At 50.4% G+C, this 20,464-nt stretch overlaps 8 protein-coding genes across 8 annotated transcripts; 4 read left to right on the top strand and 4 right to left on the bottom strand.

The window, feature by feature from the left end:
* Window positions 1-598: 598 nt before the first annotated feature.
* NCS57_01319000 (uncharacterized protein) lies at window positions 599-3,167 on the top strand (the record flags this gene model as incomplete). The annotated part of the gene is made up of 5 exons (XM_053062836.1): window positions 599-1,127; window positions 1,189-2,268; window positions 2,324-2,638; window positions 2,689-2,960; window positions 3,030-3,167. The coding sequence occupies 5 exons, from the start codon at window positions 599-601 to the stop codon at window positions 3,165-3,167; spliced, it is 2,334 nt and encodes a 777-aa protein (XP_052907731.1).
* Window positions 3,168-3,521: 354 nt separating this feature from the next.
* On the bottom strand, window positions 3,522-4,394 carry NCS57_01318900 (uncharacterized protein; the record flags this gene model as incomplete). The annotated part of the gene is made up of 1 exon (XM_053062835.1): window positions 3,522-4,394. One exon carries the CDS (start codon window positions 4,392-4,394, stop codon window positions 3,522-3,524), a length of 873 nt encoding a protein of 290 aa, XP_052907730.1.
* Window positions 4,395-5,519: 1,125 nt separating this feature from the next.
* Window positions 5,520-7,964, top strand: NCS57_01318800 (Protein kinase domain-containing protein; the record flags this gene model as incomplete). Its single annotated transcript, XM_053062834.1, has 3 exons — window positions 5,520-5,837; window positions 5,897-6,106; window positions 6,171-7,964. 3 exons carry the CDS (start codon window positions 5,520-5,522, stop codon window positions 7,962-7,964), a joined length of 2,322 nt encoding a protein of 773 aa, XP_052907729.1.
* Window positions 7,965-8,655: 691 nt separating this feature from the next.
* NCS57_01318700 (Zn(2)-C6 fungal-type domain-containing protein) lies at window positions 8,656-11,426 on the bottom strand (the record flags this gene model as incomplete). The annotated part of the gene is made up of 8 exons (XM_053062833.1): window positions 8,656-9,236; window positions 9,289-9,611; window positions 9,658-10,065; window positions 10,120-10,140; window positions 10,190-10,392; window positions 10,439-11,124; window positions 11,174-11,254; window positions 11,303-11,426. 8 exons carry the CDS (start codon window positions 11,424-11,426, stop codon window positions 8,656-8,658), a joined length of 2,427 nt encoding a protein of 808 aa, XP_052907728.1.
* Window positions 11,427-11,867: 441 nt separating this feature from the next.
* Window positions 11,868-14,114, top strand: NCS57_01318600 (uncharacterized protein; the record flags this gene model as incomplete). Its single annotated transcript, XM_053062832.1, has 3 exons — window positions 11,868-12,738; window positions 12,786-13,002; window positions 13,049-14,114. The coding sequence occupies 3 exons, from the start codon at window positions 11,868-11,870 to the stop codon at window positions 14,112-14,114; spliced, it is 2,154 nt and encodes a 717-aa protein (XP_052907727.1).
* A 913-nt stretch (window positions 14,115-15,027) lies between these two features.
* On the top strand, window positions 15,028-16,047 carry NCS57_01318500 (uncharacterized protein; the record flags this gene model as incomplete). Its single annotated transcript, XM_053062831.1, has 1 exon — window positions 15,028-16,047. The coding sequence occupies exon 1, from the start codon at window positions 15,046-15,048 to the stop codon at window positions 16,045-16,047; it is 1,002 nt and encodes a 333-aa protein (XP_052907726.1). The 5' UTR covers window positions 15,028-15,045.
* A 107-nt stretch (window positions 16,048-16,154) lies between these two features.
* Window positions 16,155-17,017, bottom strand: NCS57_01318400 (uncharacterized protein; the record flags this gene model as incomplete). Its single annotated transcript, XM_053062830.1, has 2 exons — window positions 16,155-16,960; window positions 17,014-17,017. 2 exons carry the CDS (start codon window positions 17,015-17,017, stop codon window positions 16,155-16,157), a joined length of 810 nt encoding a protein of 269 aa, XP_052907725.1.
* Window positions 17,018-17,820: 803 nt separating this feature from the next.
* On the bottom strand, window positions 17,821-19,674 carry NCS57_01318300 (uncharacterized protein; the record flags this gene model as incomplete). Its single annotated transcript, XM_053062829.1, has 4 exons — window positions 17,821-17,985; window positions 18,048-19,191; window positions 19,251-19,292; window positions 19,346-19,674. The coding sequence occupies 4 exons, from the start codon at window positions 19,672-19,674 to the stop codon at window positions 17,821-17,823; spliced, it is 1,680 nt and encodes a 559-aa protein (XP_052907724.1).
* Between the last annotated feature and the right edge of the window lie 790 nt (window positions 19,675-20,464).

Below are 20,464 nucleotides of genomic sequence, written 5' to 3'. Positions count from 1 at the left end.
GCTTGCAAAAATACGTTAGAATACCCTTGTTTGCGCGCTCGCTGAGCTTGTCCCGAAATTATCCTGCCCCAAAGCGTTGACATTGATATTGTTAACAGAAGTTGGGGGACATTGTTCCAACGTACTCGCGGGTTGAAAACAATAATTGCAAGCCCTGCGACCTGTTGATCACTACTGTAAAGGGGAAGCCAAGTGCGCAGTAACATGATTGGCCCCCGTTGGCCAGTTGACCAGGGCCTTTCACGAATCATTCCTCGCCGCACTGCTCACGGGCGTGCGGGATCGGATGTCGCCACGTCATTCCGACTGTCATGAATGCGGAGGGAACTCATTCGTCATCACAGTTGAGGCTGAGAACAAGGAGTGTAAAATGCCCCCCTGTATTCCTTATTTATAGGCCTGGACTTCCCTAGGGTCTTTTCATCGCCATTGTCCTTAAACACCGAATCTGATCGGCCTGCCATTCGGCGGGGGTGGGTTGTCATGTCATGGCTCCTCAATGCCCGCGGACCTTTCGGCGAATACGCACAAGGTCACCTGCCGAATTGTCCCAATACAAGCGACTGAGCCGGTCACCCCGAAAGCTTGCAACTGAAAAATGCGACATCTGCCGTCAAGCCAAACAAAAGGTTTGTTCTATCAAGACTCCGAGAACCATATGCTCATCAGACGTATACAGTGTGTGCCGGAAGGACATGGGTGTCAGCGATGTTCTGAGAGAAAGTTAGATTGCCCAGGCCTGACAAAAGCGAAGCGCACCAAGCCCCGATCACCCGTCTTGATTGGGCCATCACCGTCTTCGACCGCTACGACTTCTTCTGTTACCGGAACACCTCTCGAAGCTCCATCATCTGCCTCTAGCGAGCTACCGGCCCCGGAAACAGTATTCGATCTGCAACCCGGCTATCAATGGCGCAACATTTGGGGGGCGGTGACTCCAGAATGGACCCAGAGCTTCCCTTCAGACAGATATGGATCACACTGGATGTTCGTACCCGAGGCCATCTCAGAAACATCAACCCGCGAGCCGTACGCTCCAGATACAAAGAGCGAGGACTCCGATGTTTTGGATGAGCTTCAAGGTCTTGAGATTGGACTGGACTTCTTGGATGAATCAGAAGACGAAGGTAAGGAATGAATTTCGATCATTATCTTTAGACAAACTGGCGGATCCTAATTCACCGTTAGATGAAACTATCTATGAAGAAGAGGAAACCGTCGGCGATGATGACGACGAAAAGACTATCCTCCCTGACGAGGAAGAATTGGCTCTCGTTGAACTGGCTTTGAAACATCTCCGGGACCGCGCGTCTGTGGCCGAAATGAGAAAGCCCATTTTGATCAGCTATCTCAAGATTTTACGACCAAATGGATCAGGCAATGTGGAGTGTCCATTCTGTCAGTGGAGTTTCAACAGAGAGCAGCTCAATCTTGAGAGCATCAGGAGTCATTTTCGATGCTGTGGGGACTGGGCAGCTGCCACCCCGCTCTGCTCGCTTGACTACAGTGAACAACAGCATGAAATCGAGCTGCGAGAAGTTATGGACAAACTGCAAAGGCTTTGGTCCAAGCGCAAACCATTACCTTATAGAGCGTTACCATGCCTCGTATGCCAAACGCTCTGCCTTGCTGATACGTTCGACGGAATGAATTGGCACGATGAAGACAACACCACAGACATGTTGGATGTTGGTGTTTATCTTGCCTGCCACAAAAGGGAAATCGAACGGCTCTTTGCCAAAGCCCAGGCTCGTCAACAAGAATGGAATTCAATGGATAATGATGCCAGAGAGATGGAGAAAGCACGCTGCAGTTGGGTCCTGGAGTGCGAGCGCTCAACCTATCGCCGGTGGCCGGAGATGCCACAATTCAACGTCCTAAGGGACCTGAATAGAGTTTTCAGCTCACGCTATCGACAGTTCTGCCAACTTGCAGCAGAGTCTCTTTCAGCAGATCTGACTTCTTTCATTCACGAGCTGCGAGAGAAATGCCCGAAACCAAAAGATTTACGCCGACTAGGAACTCGGATATTCAAGCAGGTCATACAGGGAACTTCTCCGACCACCCTATTGGAGACATTTGCATTCATCAGTTTGTCCCAAGCTATGGCTACTGTCATGCATCGTCGCGATATACATATTAACTTGGATCCTGGAACAGTCGACTACCTTTCCTGGAGGACTTGTATCGAAGACGAGGCGAGCAGGGGTCTCTATGACGAAATTCTGATTGTGTGGTTCCATCCTCAGTGGAAGGACGAGCTTCATTGTATGTCCCTTAATCTTGTGTGAGAAACGAATTGGTAAGCTGAACAATCTCCTAGCTGGCGAGAGCAACCAAAGCCCTCTTTCGGCGCAGGAAGCGATGAAGAGACTTGTTCTTCAATTGATGAAGGCCAAACAAACGAATGGGGCGTTCAAGTTTTCGGCATTCCTAAACCTTGACCCCTTTACCCCAAAACAAGCACACCAAGCGTCGACTTGTGCATTGCAGTCATTGTGGGATGACGATTGCGAGCCCTCCAGTTCTCCAGCCCACACCCACCCGGATAAAGAAGCCAAGGATGATCCAGGAGGGAGTGGTACTGAGGCGCTGATAAATACTGCCATATTCATTGGAGTATGGGTGTTCATGATATGTGATTTGATGGCCTCCCCAGCTATGATACGTGTGCTAACTCGCCGCAAGACATCTCCGCACTTGGTGTGGCTTTGCTATACCTAGGCAATCCCGAACAACGCTGTTACTTGATCACCGGGGACGGTGAAGAACACGTGGCTTCTGCCCGCAATGTTGTTCTGGCTGCCGAGAAGATGAAGGGCAGGATTCTCGACCGCCTTCGTCATCACCTAAGCCTCACAGCACTGGATGGCATTGTCAGGGCCGTGGAAGAGGTGTTGGACGGGGGTTATGTCTGGTCCGTGTCGGATCTCCACATTTGCTTGGAACAAGCGGTGCAGGTAAGGACAAATACTCTTGTACTGCAGCATCAATAGTATGAATGCCGCTGACCGAGTCTTGATCTGTAGAATCACGTTGAGGAACCTGGCCTGCGGTCACTGCTGTACACCGAGATAAGACATTTGTGTAAAGAAGCTCTCAACTGGGTTGAGCCAATCTGTGAGAGGCATCGTGGTGGATGTATGTTTGTACCAGTTGCACTGTGATGAGCGGCATCATGCCATCACAATGGCAGGCCAAGAAACCTTTACCATCTCATCCACCTCTAATAGTGGTTATCATACGTAGCATTGCAAGTTAGCATTGGGATATGATGCTATGATGTGTTAAAAATGTGTTCTTTATTATAGCTGGAGCCCGGCCCTCGATGGGTTAACTGAGCCAGAAGATCGTAGCATTACAAGCTGACATAGTGAAAGTCCACACTCGTATTCTTAGCTCTGTAGAATACTGAGGATTCCTCGCAAGTCTCCAGCTTTGACTATGAAAGAATTAATGGGCTGAGAGAACGCCTGAGATACCTCCGCATTATTGTCAAGCAGGAGACTAGAGCTACAAAGTTAAGCAAACTTGGCCGGCAGCACCCACATCGTCTCTTCCCCAGTTTCCATCTGTGACACCATTTCCATGCCATCCAAGTCCTCGCCAAGCTCCAACTCGACAATCTCATCTTCATCCTCCTCGTCAGAGTCACCGTCCTCTCCAACTAGCTGGGCTCCCTTGGTGAAAAGTTTGGACTGCAGGGGGCCTTCGTCACGGCGCTGGCGTGAAAGCCAACGCCGTTTGTAGACAAGCTTCTCAACCCTTATGCCAAAGATGAAATCGTCAGAAGTTGACCAACCTTCAGAGGATTGGTCTCGGCCTTGGAAGTCAACACGAGGACCAACATTGGCTGGAAGACCAGTGGCCTCTGAGACCCCTGCCTCCCCAAGAGCGGTAAAATCTCTCGAGGTGCTCATCTTGACAGATGGTTGAACGGCAACTTTGAGCCCTGTCACAAGATAGACCGGTACCCAACCCGTAGCCTCGACGTATTCGGCCACATCGAGTTTCTTCATGCTGGCACGGCGGTAGGTTGGCGTGGGAGAGAAATGGAGAGTGTCAAGGCGGCCGAATTTGTACTCAGACTCTCTATTCGTCTCTCTTGACCCGCTCAACTCCCCGCCGAGGCCTTCAAAGCCGACTGCTTTGGCCCATGTGCCCAACTCTCCTCTCCTCATGCGGGATGCCGTTGCCTGAAACCCATGTTGAGCATGAGAGAAGACTTTTGCTCCATCAATTGGGACGCGGCAGTCTGAGTTGATCACCTCTACATCTCTAAGGTTGGTGAGGATGCTGCCGAGCTGGATAGGACCGCGTGGCGCAGGCCCGATGCAGAAGTTGGGAGGAAGGTGGTACGTCTGAACAAGGCTCTGGTCGACGGCAGAAAGCATGGCTGTGGGTGGTCGTTAAATAGCCGAAGATGGTGTTTGGAGCCTCAATTTAGTTGCGAGAGGAAGTAAAATTCTGCGGTGACGAAAGGTGAGACCCGAGGTAAAGAAATGAGCAGCAGTGTTGGGAAGAGGGGTTCTAATTCAAAGTGCAATTGGAATGCCACGTCAATTAGCATGAAATGACATAAGCGCGTAGCTATTTTCAACCCAAGGCCCAGGCTCACAATCCGAAACTGCACACAGTGGCTTGGCTTGGCAATGTGCTGAGGATGATTTGCTCCTTTAACTGCCACGCACGCATCCTAGTATCATCTAGAGGGTGTATGAATGCACGCAATGATAGGCAATACCAACGAACGTGTAATCGGCAGAATCCCGCCAATCCACAAGCGGTCCGATAGTTGTAGAAACAAGGCGCTGTCACAAACCTCACATCGATGGCTGAACACTCAGTTAGCTCTTCGATGAGGTGCCTGAAACTGCTTGCGAACCAGAATGCTCACCACTTCAAGATCCGGCAGTCTTCGTCTACTTCAACAATCGTGAGATGGCACAAGATGACTCATTAATAACAGCTGCTTCAAGCCAATGAGTGGCCCTGTGAGGGATTCGATGCATGAGTGCAAAATAAATGTGATTGGGACATCAGGGCAACAGGCGCTCGCCATTGGTTGGCTGGGAATGTGCTTATCGTCTCTAACTTGGCTTGCGCTCTCCAAAGTCTTCAAAGGTCTGCACCAGAGCCTCTAGTCTTTCTCAGGCGTAGAACCTACCTAGGTATGCTGCGTCAGCATACAACCTAGCTTCCACTTCCCCGACGGAGATGGATTTTTTTGATAAAAATTTCACCTTGATCTGCCAGTCGGCGTTGACACTGCCTCAGGCCCCGCGCCGCCAGGCTCTCCACCAGGCGTTCTGCTAAGCTATCAATAGTACGTACCGAATGAGGCTGGCCGATGAGAGGATTCTACTGGCTCGCCGACCAAGTATTGACGGTCTCCTATTGGTACTGCCCGATTCCTCGTGACCTGATCCCTCTTCAGGTGGCTCTGGTCCAGGTTGACTTGTCTTTCTCACTCACTGGGGCAGCCCCTGCCAAACTTGTAGACTTACCACCGACTCGACATGGACGACAGCTTGCCCGACCTAGTCCGTGACTGGGAGCTCGAAACCAAGCTCGTTAGCGAAAAACAAACCATACACACCACGTATGTCTCTGACCCCGCTAGAGGGAGGTGGCGGAGGGCTGAGGAGGAGGTGTGGGATCAAAAAACCATGCTCGGTAGGGGCTCATTCGGCGTCGTCTCACTGCAAAAATGCACTTCGGGTCCCAACTCGGGCAGATTACGTGCCGCCAAGGAGATACAAGTGACCCTCGATGGGTCGTTGGACAAGTTCCTATCCCGGGAGATCTCGGCAATTGTCAAGTTTTCCCACAAGCGAGTGAGATCAAACATCAGCCCCCCTTTGACCCGCTGTGACTAACGGACTCGATGACATAGTTTCGGGAATGCTTTGTCCCATCTTTCGGCTGGTATAGGGGCAAAGACTCAATCTTCATCACCATGGAGTATCTCCCCTTGGGCGACCTACAGTCTTACCTCGACAATCCTCTGCCAGACAGGGAAGCACGGACTATCACGGAACAGATCCTCCAAGGCATTGACTTCATGCATCGAAGCAAATTCGCTCATCGTGACCTGAAGCCCAAGGTATGATAAGACAGACCTGGCTGCCTTTTGAATACAGTCGTTTAACAATTTTATCTATCTCCAGAACATCCTCGTGCAGCACAAAGGACCCAATTGGTGGGTCAAAATCTCGGACTTTGGTTGCAGCAAGCAGAGCGAGTCAACGTCTCTCCGCACTATTATTGGCACAGAGCCATATCTGGCACCGGAGCTTCAGAACATCTTTGCCCCATCAGACGAAAGCGACCTCGAGGACGAAGAGGATTTGGATTCCTCGGAGTACCCCGTCTACTCCCTTGCAATCGATATCTGGGCCCTTGGTGCCATCACCTTTCGTATCGCTGCCGGACAGGTTCCGTTTCCATCTCCAATAGGAAAAAGGCTATCCCGATATGTCGCGCATGGGGGCAAATTCCCCTCCAACGAGTTATTGAGCATCGAATGCCGTGATTTCATAGTCGCCGCCATGAGCCGGTCTCCACGAGATCGACCGAGTGCCGCCGCAGCTTTGAAAAATCCTTGGATTGTTTCCAGATGCGCTACCGAAGTGGTCGAGTCCGACACAGACGCTGGAATCGACTTGAACTCGTACACGAACCTTGAAACACGGCCAGAAAGGTCACAAACCACGTTGGATGAGGCCTCCGGATCGTGGACTACGATCCGACAAAGTCTTGCAGTACGGCCGAAACCTTTGCCTAGCCACCTCAAATCAACGGAGAGAACTCTCACTGAGCTTCCCGAAGCTGATGAAGCCTCTGGATCGTGGTCAACAGTTCAGCGGGACCCAGTCGAGGGTGGCCCAAACGGTTCAACAGCCCCCAGGCGTCCAGAGTTACAGGAACCCCCAATTCCGCAACTATCACCCGTCAAACTTACCTTCGCAACGGAAGATAGACACTACTTCACTCCTAATGGAAGGGTAATTGAGACTCGTCGAGTACCCTTTGTTTGCGCCTTTTCAGTGGACGGTCGGTGGCTCTTTTCAGCTAGCAAGGCGAGTCTAAGCCAGTCCATATTTCATCTTTGGCGGCAAACCGACCAGGGCGGGTTTACACAGATAAATCCCCAAGTTACAGATTGTGACTCAATTTTGGGCGTGGCAGTATCATCCAACGGTCGACGGCTCATCTCACACCATAGCAATATGGATGAAGACTCTTATGTCAGAAGCTGGAAATTTGCCAAATCCCTTGATTATTGCCAATCAAAGAGCAAGTTTGGGGCTTATGGGGCGCCATATACTACTACCTGGGGCATTTCGGCAAATACCCGCCGAGTCTTTGGAGCGAAGCACGCAAGGAGTGGCCCATCCGCGATCATCACATTGGAACTTGATTCTAATGACAATTTCACCATTCTTCGGTCGCAAAAACTCAATTTTACGGTTAACAAGATTATCCCCTCGGCAGATGGGGAGAATTACGTCGCTTTTCACACCGATAAGTGCACCATCTTCAGTTACCCAGATGCAACTGGCTCCCAGTTTGATCTTTGGAGTCCGATGAGGCGTGGAGAGCTCGGGTGGCATGTGGCGAAAAGGGCTGCTGAATTCTCACTAGACGGCCAATGGTGCATCATTTGGTACAATCAAATCCTCAGAATCTTTCGAAGAACAACCTTGGGATGGAAGTCAAGGCAGGAAGTAAAGTTCGATGCTCAGGCCCTTGCATTTTCGGCAAATTCCAAACGCTTCGCGATGGGATCCCCCGATGGCACGATATTTATCTGGAGACTTGATGGCAACGATTATTTTGTCAAGGACGGGGAACTACAGCTTTCGACTCAGAGCGGACTCCATTATCTCACTTTTTCACCGAACGGCCAATTCCTGGCAACAACGGCAATGGGAAAGTTTGAAGTGTGGAAGATATTTTGAGCGTCGACAATGCGAGGATTTCGTTCTCATGCAATTGATGTTGAATTCAAGTTGTTATTAATAATTGAGATTGGTTATCGCTACTTTCATGCGTCACTTTTGTCAGCTTGATGGTCCTAATGGTGGTTGTAATGATACGGCCGAGCAGTTCGGGCGCCGGGAATCGGGCATCGGGCATCGGGGGAATTGTCGGATGTGGGTCCCGGCGCCGGAACCTATGCGGAAGGTCTGACGCGCGGGGGCCGTGGCGGGCTTGCAATAATTGAGGATCGAAATATTATGTTTGATACTTTTTATTGAAGTCAGCTTTCAACCTGAGTCTTTCGCCGATAATAATAACACTTGATGACTCCCGCATTACCACGACAGACACATCCTCAAACAGCACCATGGATATTAACCCTGATCGGGATACAGGTCCCTCCGAGCTTGGCGAACATATCTTCAGGCCTCTAACAGAAGCAAGTGAAGGAACTGTTGTGAGCAAGGATTTGAATCCAAACGCTCATTTGAAACCATCTTGAAGAATGTTACGGCGAACCACAACGCGAAGAACAACAAGAGATGCTGGGGCTACGGGTTGGTATACGAAGACTATTTTCATATTGAGTTTGTGAATGGATTGCTAAATATGAGAATGGTTTGATAGATATGATGCCACGATTAGATGTGCAAGCCGTTGCTGTTCCCGCTACCCTAAAGTCCAGTTGTCCACTTGAAACGCGGTACCTTGATCATTTGCAGTCTGTGCCGAAAAGAGCATGTCATCGAAGCTGATTACTCGGTCCAGCTGCATAAAACCCTGATCCATCAACACAGTAGAAATGGCAGATAACTCGTCGGGTGAATGCTGCTCGGTATTTTGATTGGTAGGGGAGGCTTGTATCAAGGAGTTGAGTTGCCCCATCGGCATCGTCGTTGGAACGTTGTTGATGTTTGAGTCAAGTTGTTGCGGCTGGTGAACTGGCTGTGTCTCCTGGGGCTTTGAGAGAGTACTATCCTGGTCTTGAGGCGTCTCATTACCAGGGTTTGCTTCGATATCGGCTGGCGGAAATCCGTCGGTAGAATATCCGAGCACGTCGAGTGAGAAGTCCGGGTGCTCTTCGCATTTCTTGTGTAGAGCACGCAGCTGGGCACTATACTTCCCGGCCAACGAATGTTTGTGTTTCTCTTTGAGAATTGGGCCGACCCAGCGTTTTGCCATCTCCTCAAGGCTCTCGACGAGCTGCCAAAATTCGGGCGCCAAGTCTGTCTTATAGTACCGCCAGTGCACTATTTGCGTCAGAGCCGAAGGGTACAAAGCTTTGCGTTGTTGGGAACTTACCGAGGAGTGAACGGGCACTGACAAAGACACAGAATGAAAATTGGCTGTTGACTGGGCTGTTATTTGGGGTATACTTGAGATACTTTTGGGTGATGGTTGCTGTCTCGGAGGCTGCGATTTGGCAAGTTTCTGCGCTATGGGCGCTGGGCATTCGGACAATCGTCGTCCACTGGGGCGCTGGGTATGCAATTTGTTGGTGGAGGAGAATCATCGAAGTGTTGTGTGTGATATGAGCGAGAGTCAAGTTGGGATCCATGTTGATGATGGTTGGTCGTCGAGAGATATTTGAGTCCTTCCACTTTTGGGGAAGAAACATTTTCCAACTGAGAGATGTTAGAGAGGCGAGACACGTGGTTCCATGGTGCTTACTGGACAAGCCGCAAATCGAGCTCCTTGAACCTTGTAAGCCAGTTGCTGACTTCTTGACGGTCTTTGAAGTTTATCCTCTGTTGCAAAAAATAAGTCGTGACTTGGCTGAGGGACTCGGTAGCCTCAATGCAGTAGGCGAATGCCCCTACGGTTGACATATCCACTGTGGTAGTTCCTTTCGGCACAGTTGGGGTCGTCAGCGGTGTCTCTGGGCCTGGCGGTGCGTCTGTGGTTTGTTCGGGACTTGGGTAATGTGCGGGTAGGAAGACGATCGAGTTGCCGATTCTGGCGGCGGAACGGTCCCAGATGCCGAAGTACGGGGTCAAGACCGTTTCCTCTTTGTGCCAGAGACCTCCATCGGCCGGTAGCCTTCGACGGACGTCATCTGATGTCAAACTAGTATTCCATCTACCGTTGTTAGTATAGACCGGACTTGGAAGGGGAGTTGCTAGGAGGAAATACCCAGTCATGACGGAGCAAAGTCTGAATTACGGATTAGTGAGGAATTCAAACTCAAGAGATCCAACATTACCTGTCCAGGTTGAAGATATTCCAGAAAACTCTTCGTCGCTCTTCATCTTGCGTCCAATTCTTCGAAGGTGGTATTGAAGGGAGAGGCTTCAAAAGGGGTCTCTCTTGTCGATCATCGGCCTCGACGCTGAGCTGCAAATATTCGACGGTTCTTGTGAGCGAGCCAATGCTAGGCCAAGCTCTTGAGACATCGCCACTGCCCATCTACGAAAGGTTACTTGTTTGTTTCCCATTAAATAAGGGTACTTACATCACTGAAGGCTATGATGCTCAATGCCTGCAAATTCTCAACGGCAAGTCCATCCATTGCAGAGAGTATAACAATGCTTCTAGATCTCGCCATCCACGTCTCCACCTCTTGAGCTGATAGTTGATGGCTATCACAGTCGACGAAGCGGATGGCAGCGACGACGATGGCATGCAAGAGAACAGCCAGAGGAGGCAACTGCTCATGGTTGTAGAATCGGCTTCTGAATCGAGTTTCGTGCAGTACGGGGATCCATGGTTGAATGAGGTTGAAATAAGCTGTGACGATTTCTTCGAGGAGCTCTGGAGGTGGTAACTGATTTGAGCTGCCACCTAGTTCACCAAGCTGACTTGCCAATTCGATGTTTGGGTTGCCGCAACTGTCAACTCTCCTCCTCTTACGGGAAGGTGGGTGGGAAGAATGAGGTTCTCTGTGGCTGGGTGAGACGACTGCTACCTCGGTGACTGAAGACAACTGCGCCGGTGTTGGAGCTGTTTGATGCAACGCCTCTGGTGATGAGTGGATAGCTTGTAATGGTGCTACAGTTCTGGGAGCCGAAACTAGACCTCGCAGTTCCTGGATCAGACTGGAGAATGCTCCAACAAGCTGCGATGTATCCGATAACGGAGCACTCGGCAGGTCATTGGTGTCTTGCCGTGAGCTATCATAAACAGTGTTTTCAAGTGCCTCTTTGTGGGGTTAGAGATGAAGAGATAAGCAAGCTGTCGGTCAACCTACCAACTCGCCGACTCAGTGACTCGATAACTCCGGGTTTCATCCCGGGCTTGTTCTTTTTCGCATCATAGACGCAAGGCGAGTCTATTCCAGTCAGTTGAAGCCAGAAATACAGAGTCTTGGAATACTCACCTAGCCTTTGGCAATGATTGCACGTCGGCTTGTCACGCGAACATCGAAGCTTTCGACGACGACACCCCTGACAAGATGGGATCTCGCTCTCCCCACCGGGACCGACGATTGCTGACGCGCTCATGTTTGCTGCGCCTTCTGCATTGATAGACGAAGTTTCAGTTGAATGCTGCATCGGAATCCGATGGATCGCCCGCTGCCCGAGAAGATGGAGAAAGGCTGAGTTAAACAAACCTGAGTCAGAAATGGAATTGAGCTGCATAATCACCCCAGATTTTCGGCACACATCCCCCGCACGCGAGAACGGCTCCAAGCAAGGAAACGATTAGCTTCATACGGGGTTCGCGACAAGCGGTCCAATCGCTTCCGTCTTGCTCAGCTGATGACCTCGGCTGTGACTTGGCCCGATGCCCGAGCTTTCAGGCCAACCGGAAATGGTCATGGGGGCAAAACGTCCGAGTTTGAGGTAATAATTGCTACGTTTACCCAGCCAAGTTTATCCACCATTAGAGCAGTTCTGTAGTCTCGCTCTTCACGCTTTCTTTCAGTCAAGTGATATTCCAATATGCCACCCCTTGCAGGCTTTTCAGACAACCCTTTCCGGACTCGAACGGATTTGATTCGAGCGACTATTGCTCTTCTCAAACCATTAACCGGGTACTTTTCTCCAGAGAAAGCCCGTATCCGAATCCCGATTAGCACTGGTACGCATTTCGATGAATCCGCAGCCCAGCTTGAAGGTTTTGCTAGACCGCTATGGGCAATTGGTGCCCTGCTCTTTGGGTACGACTCAATTGCAGATGAGAAACTGGCATCTCAAGTCAGCGAACTTGTCCAGCCATGGGTGAAGGGATTCATTTCGGGGACCGACCCTGAGCACCCTGAGTACTGGGGAGCTGTGCATGACATGGATCAGAGAATGGTTGAGGCAGAGATTCTCGCTTTTGCGATTCTTTCTGCTTCAGGAAAGATTTATGAGCCATTGAGCGACAGACAAAAGGAGAATATTACGGAATGGTTCAAGTCAATGAACGGCAAACAGATGCCCCCTACTAATTGGCGATGGTTTCGCGTCTTTTCCAACCTCGCCTTGACCAAGGTCTGTGGTATCCCTTACGACCATGTCAAGGATGAGATGAACGCCGACCTTGAGATTCTGGACACCTTTTACCTACATGACGGATGGTCAGCAGACGGCCCATGGCAGACACCTGAACAAGCAGAACAAGAGCACTTGGAAACCCTCAAAACAGGACGTCGAGATGCTATCGGAGTAGGAAGACAGGTTGATTACTACTCTGGCAGTTTCGCGATTCAGTTCAGCCAACTGCTATACTCCAAGTTTGCCAACGACATTGATCCATCAAGGTGCGACATGTATCGACAACGTGCGCGTGAATTTGGTGCAAACATCTGGAGATATTTTGATGCGCAAGGTATGTTGAATGCTACCTTTTAACTCCGCCTACTAACAGTATCTTAGGATCTGCTATCCCTTTCGGTCGCTCCTTGACATACCGCTTTGCCTGCGGAGGCTACTTTGCTGCCTTAGCATTTGCAAACGTTCCAGACATGCCCAAGCCACTTGACTCACCCGGAGCCATCAGAGGTTTCCTCCTTAGACACCTGAGATGGTGGGCGCAGAACTCCGAGGACATTTTCAACGCGGATGGAACCTTGAGTATTGGATGGCTGTATCCGTAAGTCAATAGGTGATTCTCTCGTTCGAAACTAACTCGTGTGCAGGAATATGTACATGGCCGAAGACTACAATTCTCCTCAGTCGGTCTACTGGGCTCTCAAGACACTCATAGCGGTGGGCCTACCCGACGATGACGACTTTTGGGCGTCGGAAGAACTGCCGTACCCTGCTGGGGACCCAGGGGTTGAGATCGTCTCGGCTCCTCAACAAATTCTTTGCAATCACCCAAAGGGTAGCCATCACTTCATGCTTACTCCGGGTCAATTTGTCGCATGGCCAATGAAGGCGAACCAAGCCAAGTACTGCAAGTTCGCATACTCATCTGCCTTTGGCTTCTCTGTTCCCACAGGACCTCTCATCCAGCAGATAGCTCCAGACAACCAATTGGCTATCAGTAGAGACGGTGCTGAGTCGTGGACAGTCAAATGGAAGAGTGAGGGGGTGCAATTCGACATGGCTGTGACCAACACAATGAGTGATGGAGACCCAGGTGTCCCCATCGCCAGTGTTGGTTGGTATCCTTGGGGCGATCGGTCTGTCCATGTTGACACAATCTTGATTCCGCCGACTGATCGATGGCCGGATTGGCATGTTCGAATTCATCGCATCCAAGCTTTGAAGGGTACAGCATCGATCCACACTGTCGAGGGAGGATTCGCCATTTATGGTAGAAAAACAGCCGACGGAACGAATCTTTCGGCAGCAGATCTTGCTGATGATGCTGTGCCTGGTCAATTCGAGGGGGTAGTGTCAACCGATAACTCTACCCTCATCGCCTCTCAAGATGGAGTCAGCGGCATTGTCGTTGAGACAATCATCGGCAATGAGCAGGCTGTCGTGTCTAGCTCTGCATTGAAGCCAGATGCAAACACCAACTTGGTGCGGCAAAGAACTCTCATCCCAACTGCATCTGTCAGCGTGCCCCAACGGCTCCTAGAAGGCACAGAGATTTTTATCATCACATCTGTCTTTGCAATTTCAACACGCTCGAATGGAGAGTGGGAGAGTGGTGGGGTCTCTTTGAAGCAGAGGTGGCTTAACCGCCCAACGCTTAACCTCAAGGCGTTGAAGCAGCATTTCGATCCAGCCATGATCGTCTTGGGCGAGTGAGAGGGACGGAGACCCCTGGATAGTTCGGACTGGTAAAGTTGAATTTTGATGCACAAGTCATCTCAACAGCACTGGCTTTATCTCTGTGGCCTTGTGAAGATTTCGCCTTCGACCAGGTGATTATTGGCAGTGGGCTCCAAAATATAATCGTCGTAACCAGTAATGGCATATCATCTGAGGACTCAACTTAGTTTAGAAAACATGCAGGCAGCCCGATCAAGTAAATTTCGCAGCGGGATTTCCAGGGTAACGATCGAGCCGCGCCAACAGGAGGGAGACCTAAGATCAATTCAATTGACACAGAATAATACAGTCCAATAGGCTTTGCTATAGACTAGGAACCCCTGGAGCCGTGCCCCGTGTGTTGTATCTGGGGTACGTGCTCATGCCTATAGGGATGATCCGGACCTTGACCCAAAGAGGAGATATGCCGATGTCCGATGTGCTTGATACGAGCTTCTGCAAATGCCGAGATTCTTTCAAAAGTATTTAGCCCTATTTCTTGGGTATAATGATCCTGATTATCTAAAATGCTTGGCTTTGTTGTATGCGCCTCCTGCGGTATCATGGTGCTCCTTGTTCGACGTTACTAAAGTACTGCTCTAGAATGTCTACAATAATTAATTTCTTTTTAATCCTGGAAACATGTCTTCTTCAGTCTGGTCTCCTTCTCGCCTATCAGATGCGGAAAGATGGTACAATCATTTGAGATGCAAGAAACCCAAGCAGGTCTCATGCTGTCTTTAGGACTACGTAGTTAATCAAGCGGAGGACTGTTGAGAACCACTGTGCGGATACTGGACGGTAATTATTATTGGTGCTTGCTTCGCTACTTGTGATAAAGCTTATCAACGTTTTATCGATTGCGTCAATTTTTCGCAACTGGGCTGGCCCCATCACTTCAACCTTAACCTCACAACTCACCGCAACAATGAGTCCATCTCGAACGGGCGAGAACTCGGAGCTGGAGCTCAACGAGTTTCTCTCATCTTTTGTTCCTCAAGAAACTCATTCTTCCATTCGCGAATCCGTGGTTCCTGGGCTTCTTACGGCTATCTCCGCTATCGGCAGGGAACTCAGATCATCACACCATGTCACAATTGTCGGCACCGAAAATGCGTTTGGAGATGAGCAGCTGAATGTGGATGTCTTGGCTGAGAAGATCCTGCGAGACGAAATCGCGAAGTGTCCGACTATCTACACAGCGAGCAGTGAGGAAGATCCCGTGGAACGATCAACAAACGGCGGTAAAGACGACAGCAGCAGCAACGAGCGATATACTGTTGCTTTCGATCCTCTCGATGGCAGTTCAATTATTGGGCCTAATTGGTCTGTGGGCACCATTATTGGTGTTTGGGAGGGAGTCACTTCGCTCAACCAGCCTGCCAAGAAGCAAATTGCATCCATTATTGGGGTCTTTGGACCGCGCACCCTCGCTATCGTGGCCCTTCGAATTCCTGGAACCCGCGATGTATGCTTCGAAGTTAACCTGGACGACATCGACAAAATCACCATTGTTCGTCCAGAGATTTGCTTTGCTCAGCCTCCGTTTAAGGCGCGATACTTTGCCCCGGCCAATCTCCGCGCAGCCGCCGAAAACGAAAAGTACATGAACCTCGTCACCAAGTTCATCAGCGAAAAGTACACCCTTCGATACTCTGGAGGTCTCATTCCCGATCTCTTCCACGCCCTTGTTAAGGGTCATGGCGTCTACATCTCCCCCGTCACCGCAACCAGCAAGGCCAAGCTGCGAAGACTCTATGAGCTGCTTCCCGTCGCGCTTGTCATTGAGTGCGCTGGAGGTCAGGCTATCGACCCCGAGACTGGCCTGAGAATCCTGGATACCCCTTTGAAGGGTTGTGATGACAGGGCTGGTCTGATTTGTGGGACATCTGAAGAAGTTGAGGCTGTTAAGGAGGCGCTGTTGGGCTGAAGCTATGGACCATTATGACTGGAACGAAATAGACTGCATTTAATAGACTACTGCTGCATTTGCACCCGCTATGCGGAATCTCACAATCGCTATACTTGGCTCCGTCTTCACAATTCCACAAGAAGCCCCTCCTGAGACAGCGCTGGAAGGGCAGGAAAGTTGGGACTTTCCACCTTGACACCCTTGGTGTGATGAGCCAGAGGCAGCCAGAGCGCTAGCAACGCACTAGTACGATCCAACTCGAGCTCAGCGTTGAGACGGTCTGGAAAGACCTCACCCAGTGAAGTGAGGTCAGCCGCAGATATGACAGATTCGAGAGCAGACTCATGATCATCCTGCTTGGTCTTGGCAAACGTCATCTGGATCGCAATCATCTTGTCTTCAGGTCGGTGGAGAAGCCAGAAGGAAGTCGCCTCGCGGTTCTCAGCTCCATCCTTCAGAACAGGGTACAGCTGCTTCAGAATCGATTCGGCGTCTTTGATGTCATATGTCCAGCGCTGAAAGCGACCGATGGCATGCTCATCGACAGGCTTGAAGTTGTAGGCCCCAATGACGTTCCAGGTCCAGTGAGTCACCGACTTGAAGTGCGGTTGCTTCCAGTACTTTGTCTTTGGCTCGCCAACCTCAAACTCATTGCTGGTCCAGTTGCTAAAGTCTTCTGCCTCTTCCTTGGTGGTGAACAGGTACGCGCCGCCCGTGAGCATATCACCGCTGACTTCGTGGTAGCGGCAAGGTAAGTACTTCAGGTACATGCCCGGTCGCTTGGCCATGATCTGGCTGCCGGCGTATTGATCGTTCCAGACATCTTGGAGTGAGACACGGACGGCGATGTGGATCTCTGCCGTGAAGGCGCCCTTCGCCTTGATTTCGCCCTTTTCATAGGTCAGGTCTTGCTTCTCGGGATCTTGAGATGCTAATCAAGCGTATCAGCCATAGATGTCATCTTCCGGTGGAGTATAAGCGCACCCATGATGGAGCTCGGAGTTTGCGTTTAACAGACTGTCAGAATGCGCGCAGTGGTGTGGTCAGGTTACCTGGCTGAAGATAGTGCGGAGAAAAGACACTTTATTTACCCGTCAGCTGAATGCATAAAGCCTGCGGAATTTGCCGCCTTCTGTTTGGTCACGATGACGTGGCTGACGTGATATTAATAACTGCTGAATGTGAGATCGAATGACAGGTCTTGGTTGCAAAGAGGCTGTGGTTCGGCCAATCAAGATGATATGGCGTTGTGCATTTGACCACTGCGAGGCTTGGGTAGCGCAGCCAAGTGTTAGGTAGCGGCTTTGTAGCCCATAAAGACATGTCCACGTAAGACGCCGAATGCTGCTGCCTATTAATGCACTAAACATAGCATTCCAGGTGTTTGATATCAGTATGCAACCCCTTTGTAGAGGCAATCAATTGATATGTCTTTGTACCGATCCTACCCCTCATTTTGCTTAGGGGCAGTAATGAAGGAAGAATAAACTCACAATTAAATAGGCGCATCAGCCTTGGGCAGATCGCTACTGAGATGGGCAGCAGTGGTACCAGTGTAATAAGGATTGAATATAAAACAATGTGGCTGAAAATAATATCTAGTTCTATCGATGATCAGGCCGTTATCATTCTCATTAGAACCAACGCAAATGCCTGCCCGTAACGATATCCTCAAGTTGTATGCATAAAAGGAATGTCCAAAACCCAAACTAAGCACTGTTAATGCTGTTCACAGTATCCATCTATACCTCTTTGTCTTGTCTAGTCAAGTCGGCATATCGCTAATGCATATTATCCCGACTCGGTCTCGTTTTGAGCCGCTGCTTTCTCCTTCAAGAACTGGAAGATCGGGGTCTTGGCCGGGCATGAGACGCCAGGCTTTGGCAGCCGACCGTTCTTGAAGTAATCGATGATGGCGGTGTAGGTGCACACCGACGGGTTTCCGTGAATACCGTGCTGTTTGAAAACTGTTAGCTGGGGGGAAAATATTAAAAGCTTGTACCAGTAAAACAACTTACACCCTCGCCCTCGTGGACCACAACTCTGCTTCCGTTGAAACGGGTGGAAGCCTCGTAAGCCGAGACCAAGGGGGTAACGGGGTCGTATCTGCTGTTGACAAACAGGATGGGCACCCTTGTGTTGACGTGCTTGAACTTGTTCATGTCGATCGTTTCAGCCGCCTTGAACGGCCATCGGGCACAGGTGAGCTCTGCACTGGCGCCGGCGTCGCTGAAAGAGCTCTGCTCGGAGTGAAGCGCCCAGGCTGAGTAGAGGTCGTCAACTGTCTCGGCACGGTAAGCCTGATCGCCGCAGTAGATTCCTTGCAACGAATCATCCTCGCCCCAGTTCCACTTCTCAGTCGGCTCTTCTTCTTCTTCCTCTTCTCCTTTTTCTCCTTCTGTGCTAGGATTCATGATTTCATAGACTTCCTTCCATTCGCCGTCAAGCATCTTCTCAAGGAAGTCGATGAGACCGATGAACTTGTCAGGCTCATAAAGGGATCGCTGGATGTGGCTTTTGATGCTGACCAGGAACGAAACACCGCCCTGGAAATAACCTGTTTCCTTGGGAAGACCCCACTTCTCCGGGATCTTGGGAGTCTTTAGCAACTTGGTCCAGACCGCTTCAATGGCTATGGTCAGGATCTCGACAGTTGTGTTGGAACCCGCCCAGTCGGCCAGTTTGCAAAGCTTGGGCCCAGAGTCGACGCACTCTTCAACAAGGTGAAGCAGGGACCTCTCGGTATCCTTGACAAGGGAAGGGTTCAGGCCCATGACGTACTCGTCGATCATGACATTGCCGTCAAGGACCATCCGGTCGATGCGGTCGGGAAACATGCCAGCGAGGGTTTGTCCCAGGACAGTGCCGTACGAGATGCCCCAGTACCTCAACTTGCCATCCTCGCCCAAGGCATCGACAGCAGCCATGATATCTCGAGCACTAAATGCTGTGCCGATGAAGGCGCCAGTCTCCTTCCGGGCCTTGTAGCACTGCTTTGCCTTCTCGCCCAACTCGTCCCAAGTCTTCCCCTTGAAGGTAGGCCAGGCATTGGCCTGTGGGAGAACGTCAAAACGGCGTGATAGCTTTGACTTTGCCGCTGTCTTGTTACCCTCTTCTTTCTCTTCGATTGAGCAGTTAAAGGGGAGGGTTCGGCCGGTTCCACTGAAGGTAGTCTGTTAGTCTCCCGCGCAGACACAGTTGAAAGGGCCAAGACGGCTTACCGTGGATCAACAGCAACCAAGTTGTATTGACCACCGAGAACTCTATTAGAAGACTATTAGCAAAGGTTTTTGTCATTGCTAGCGGATTCACTTGCTTGTAATAATCTTCTGTACTGGTCACAAGGTACTCAACAGCCGAATTTCCAGGGCCACCCGGGTTGTAAAAGACGCTGCCCCTGGCTGGCTGCACCTTCGCCTTGACCCTAGCGAGCTGCAGATCGATGGTCTTTCCGTTGTCGGGCTTGGTGTAGTCGAGAGGAGCCTTGAGGGTCGCGCACTCAACATCGCCATAAATGGCAGCATCGGTCTCCTTGCCCCAGGGCAAGTCGCATTTCCCCCACTTGATCTGGGACTTGCTCGGTGCTGCCAAGGTCTGGGGGAGGCCCAGGACCAAGCCAGCTGCGACGAAGCTGAGGGACTTCATGGTGAATCCAGATGGGATGGTTGCTCAAGGTTCGATGTTGATGTCTTGGGATTGGTATTGAAGAGAGGATGCATTTGACCTTATATGGGTTTCTGCAACTCGATTTCAGCCTCAGTATTAAACAATGCCTACCATCAGGCGCGGCTTATGCTTACCGAAAATAGGTCCAGATGGGTCGCCAGCGCCAGCTTGGTGGACTAAGGCTGTGCTGTCTGTTGACAATACCTGGCCAATGAGCGCAGGGGGTGCAGTCTTGGCAGGACCATTCTCGTGAATCTGATTCGTTTCTTTGAGGCATCATCTTATGCCGTTATGCCACTTACCTTCGCCTTGTAGGGACATCTGCGCGGAGCCCCAGGCGTGGAGATTGGCAGCATCCCTGAGTCGGTGTAGGCTGTGTATAGTTAGCTGGAGCTAAACGATCCTCTTTCAGCATCAAGTCGCGCTCTGAAGCTTATTTTGACATGATGAACGAAATAGGTTGTTATTTTCAATGCCCAGACTAATATGGATGAGAATATGCATCATGCGTTCAAGATGTAGGTAAGCTGCCACGAGAAAATAAATTACGTGAGTGATATCATGACTCTACCGATGCATTCTAGCTGAGGCTAGATAGAGAATCGCAGAAGGTTGTAAATCAGAGGCTGAATCGAGACTATGTGCAGTTCTCTCGAACCATCATTCATTCGTTCAAACGAGCAGATCGACAAACGCTAGTTCACTCCCAATGCCGGTCAAGTCAAAACCAGCATCATCATGTAAATATTTGCCAATAATCATTTTTATT

Source organism: Fusarium keratoplasticum, chromosome 11, assembly GCF_025433545.1.
Source record: "Fusarium keratoplasticum isolate Fu6.1 chromosome 11, whole genome shotgun sequence".
In the NCBI taxonomy this organism is placed as follows: Eukaryota; Fungi; Ascomycota; class Sordariomycetes; order Hypocreales; family Nectriaceae; genus Fusarium; species Fusarium keratoplasticum.
Note: the sequence above shows the minus strand (reverse complement) of the source record. Positions and strands in the feature narration are given on the sequence as shown.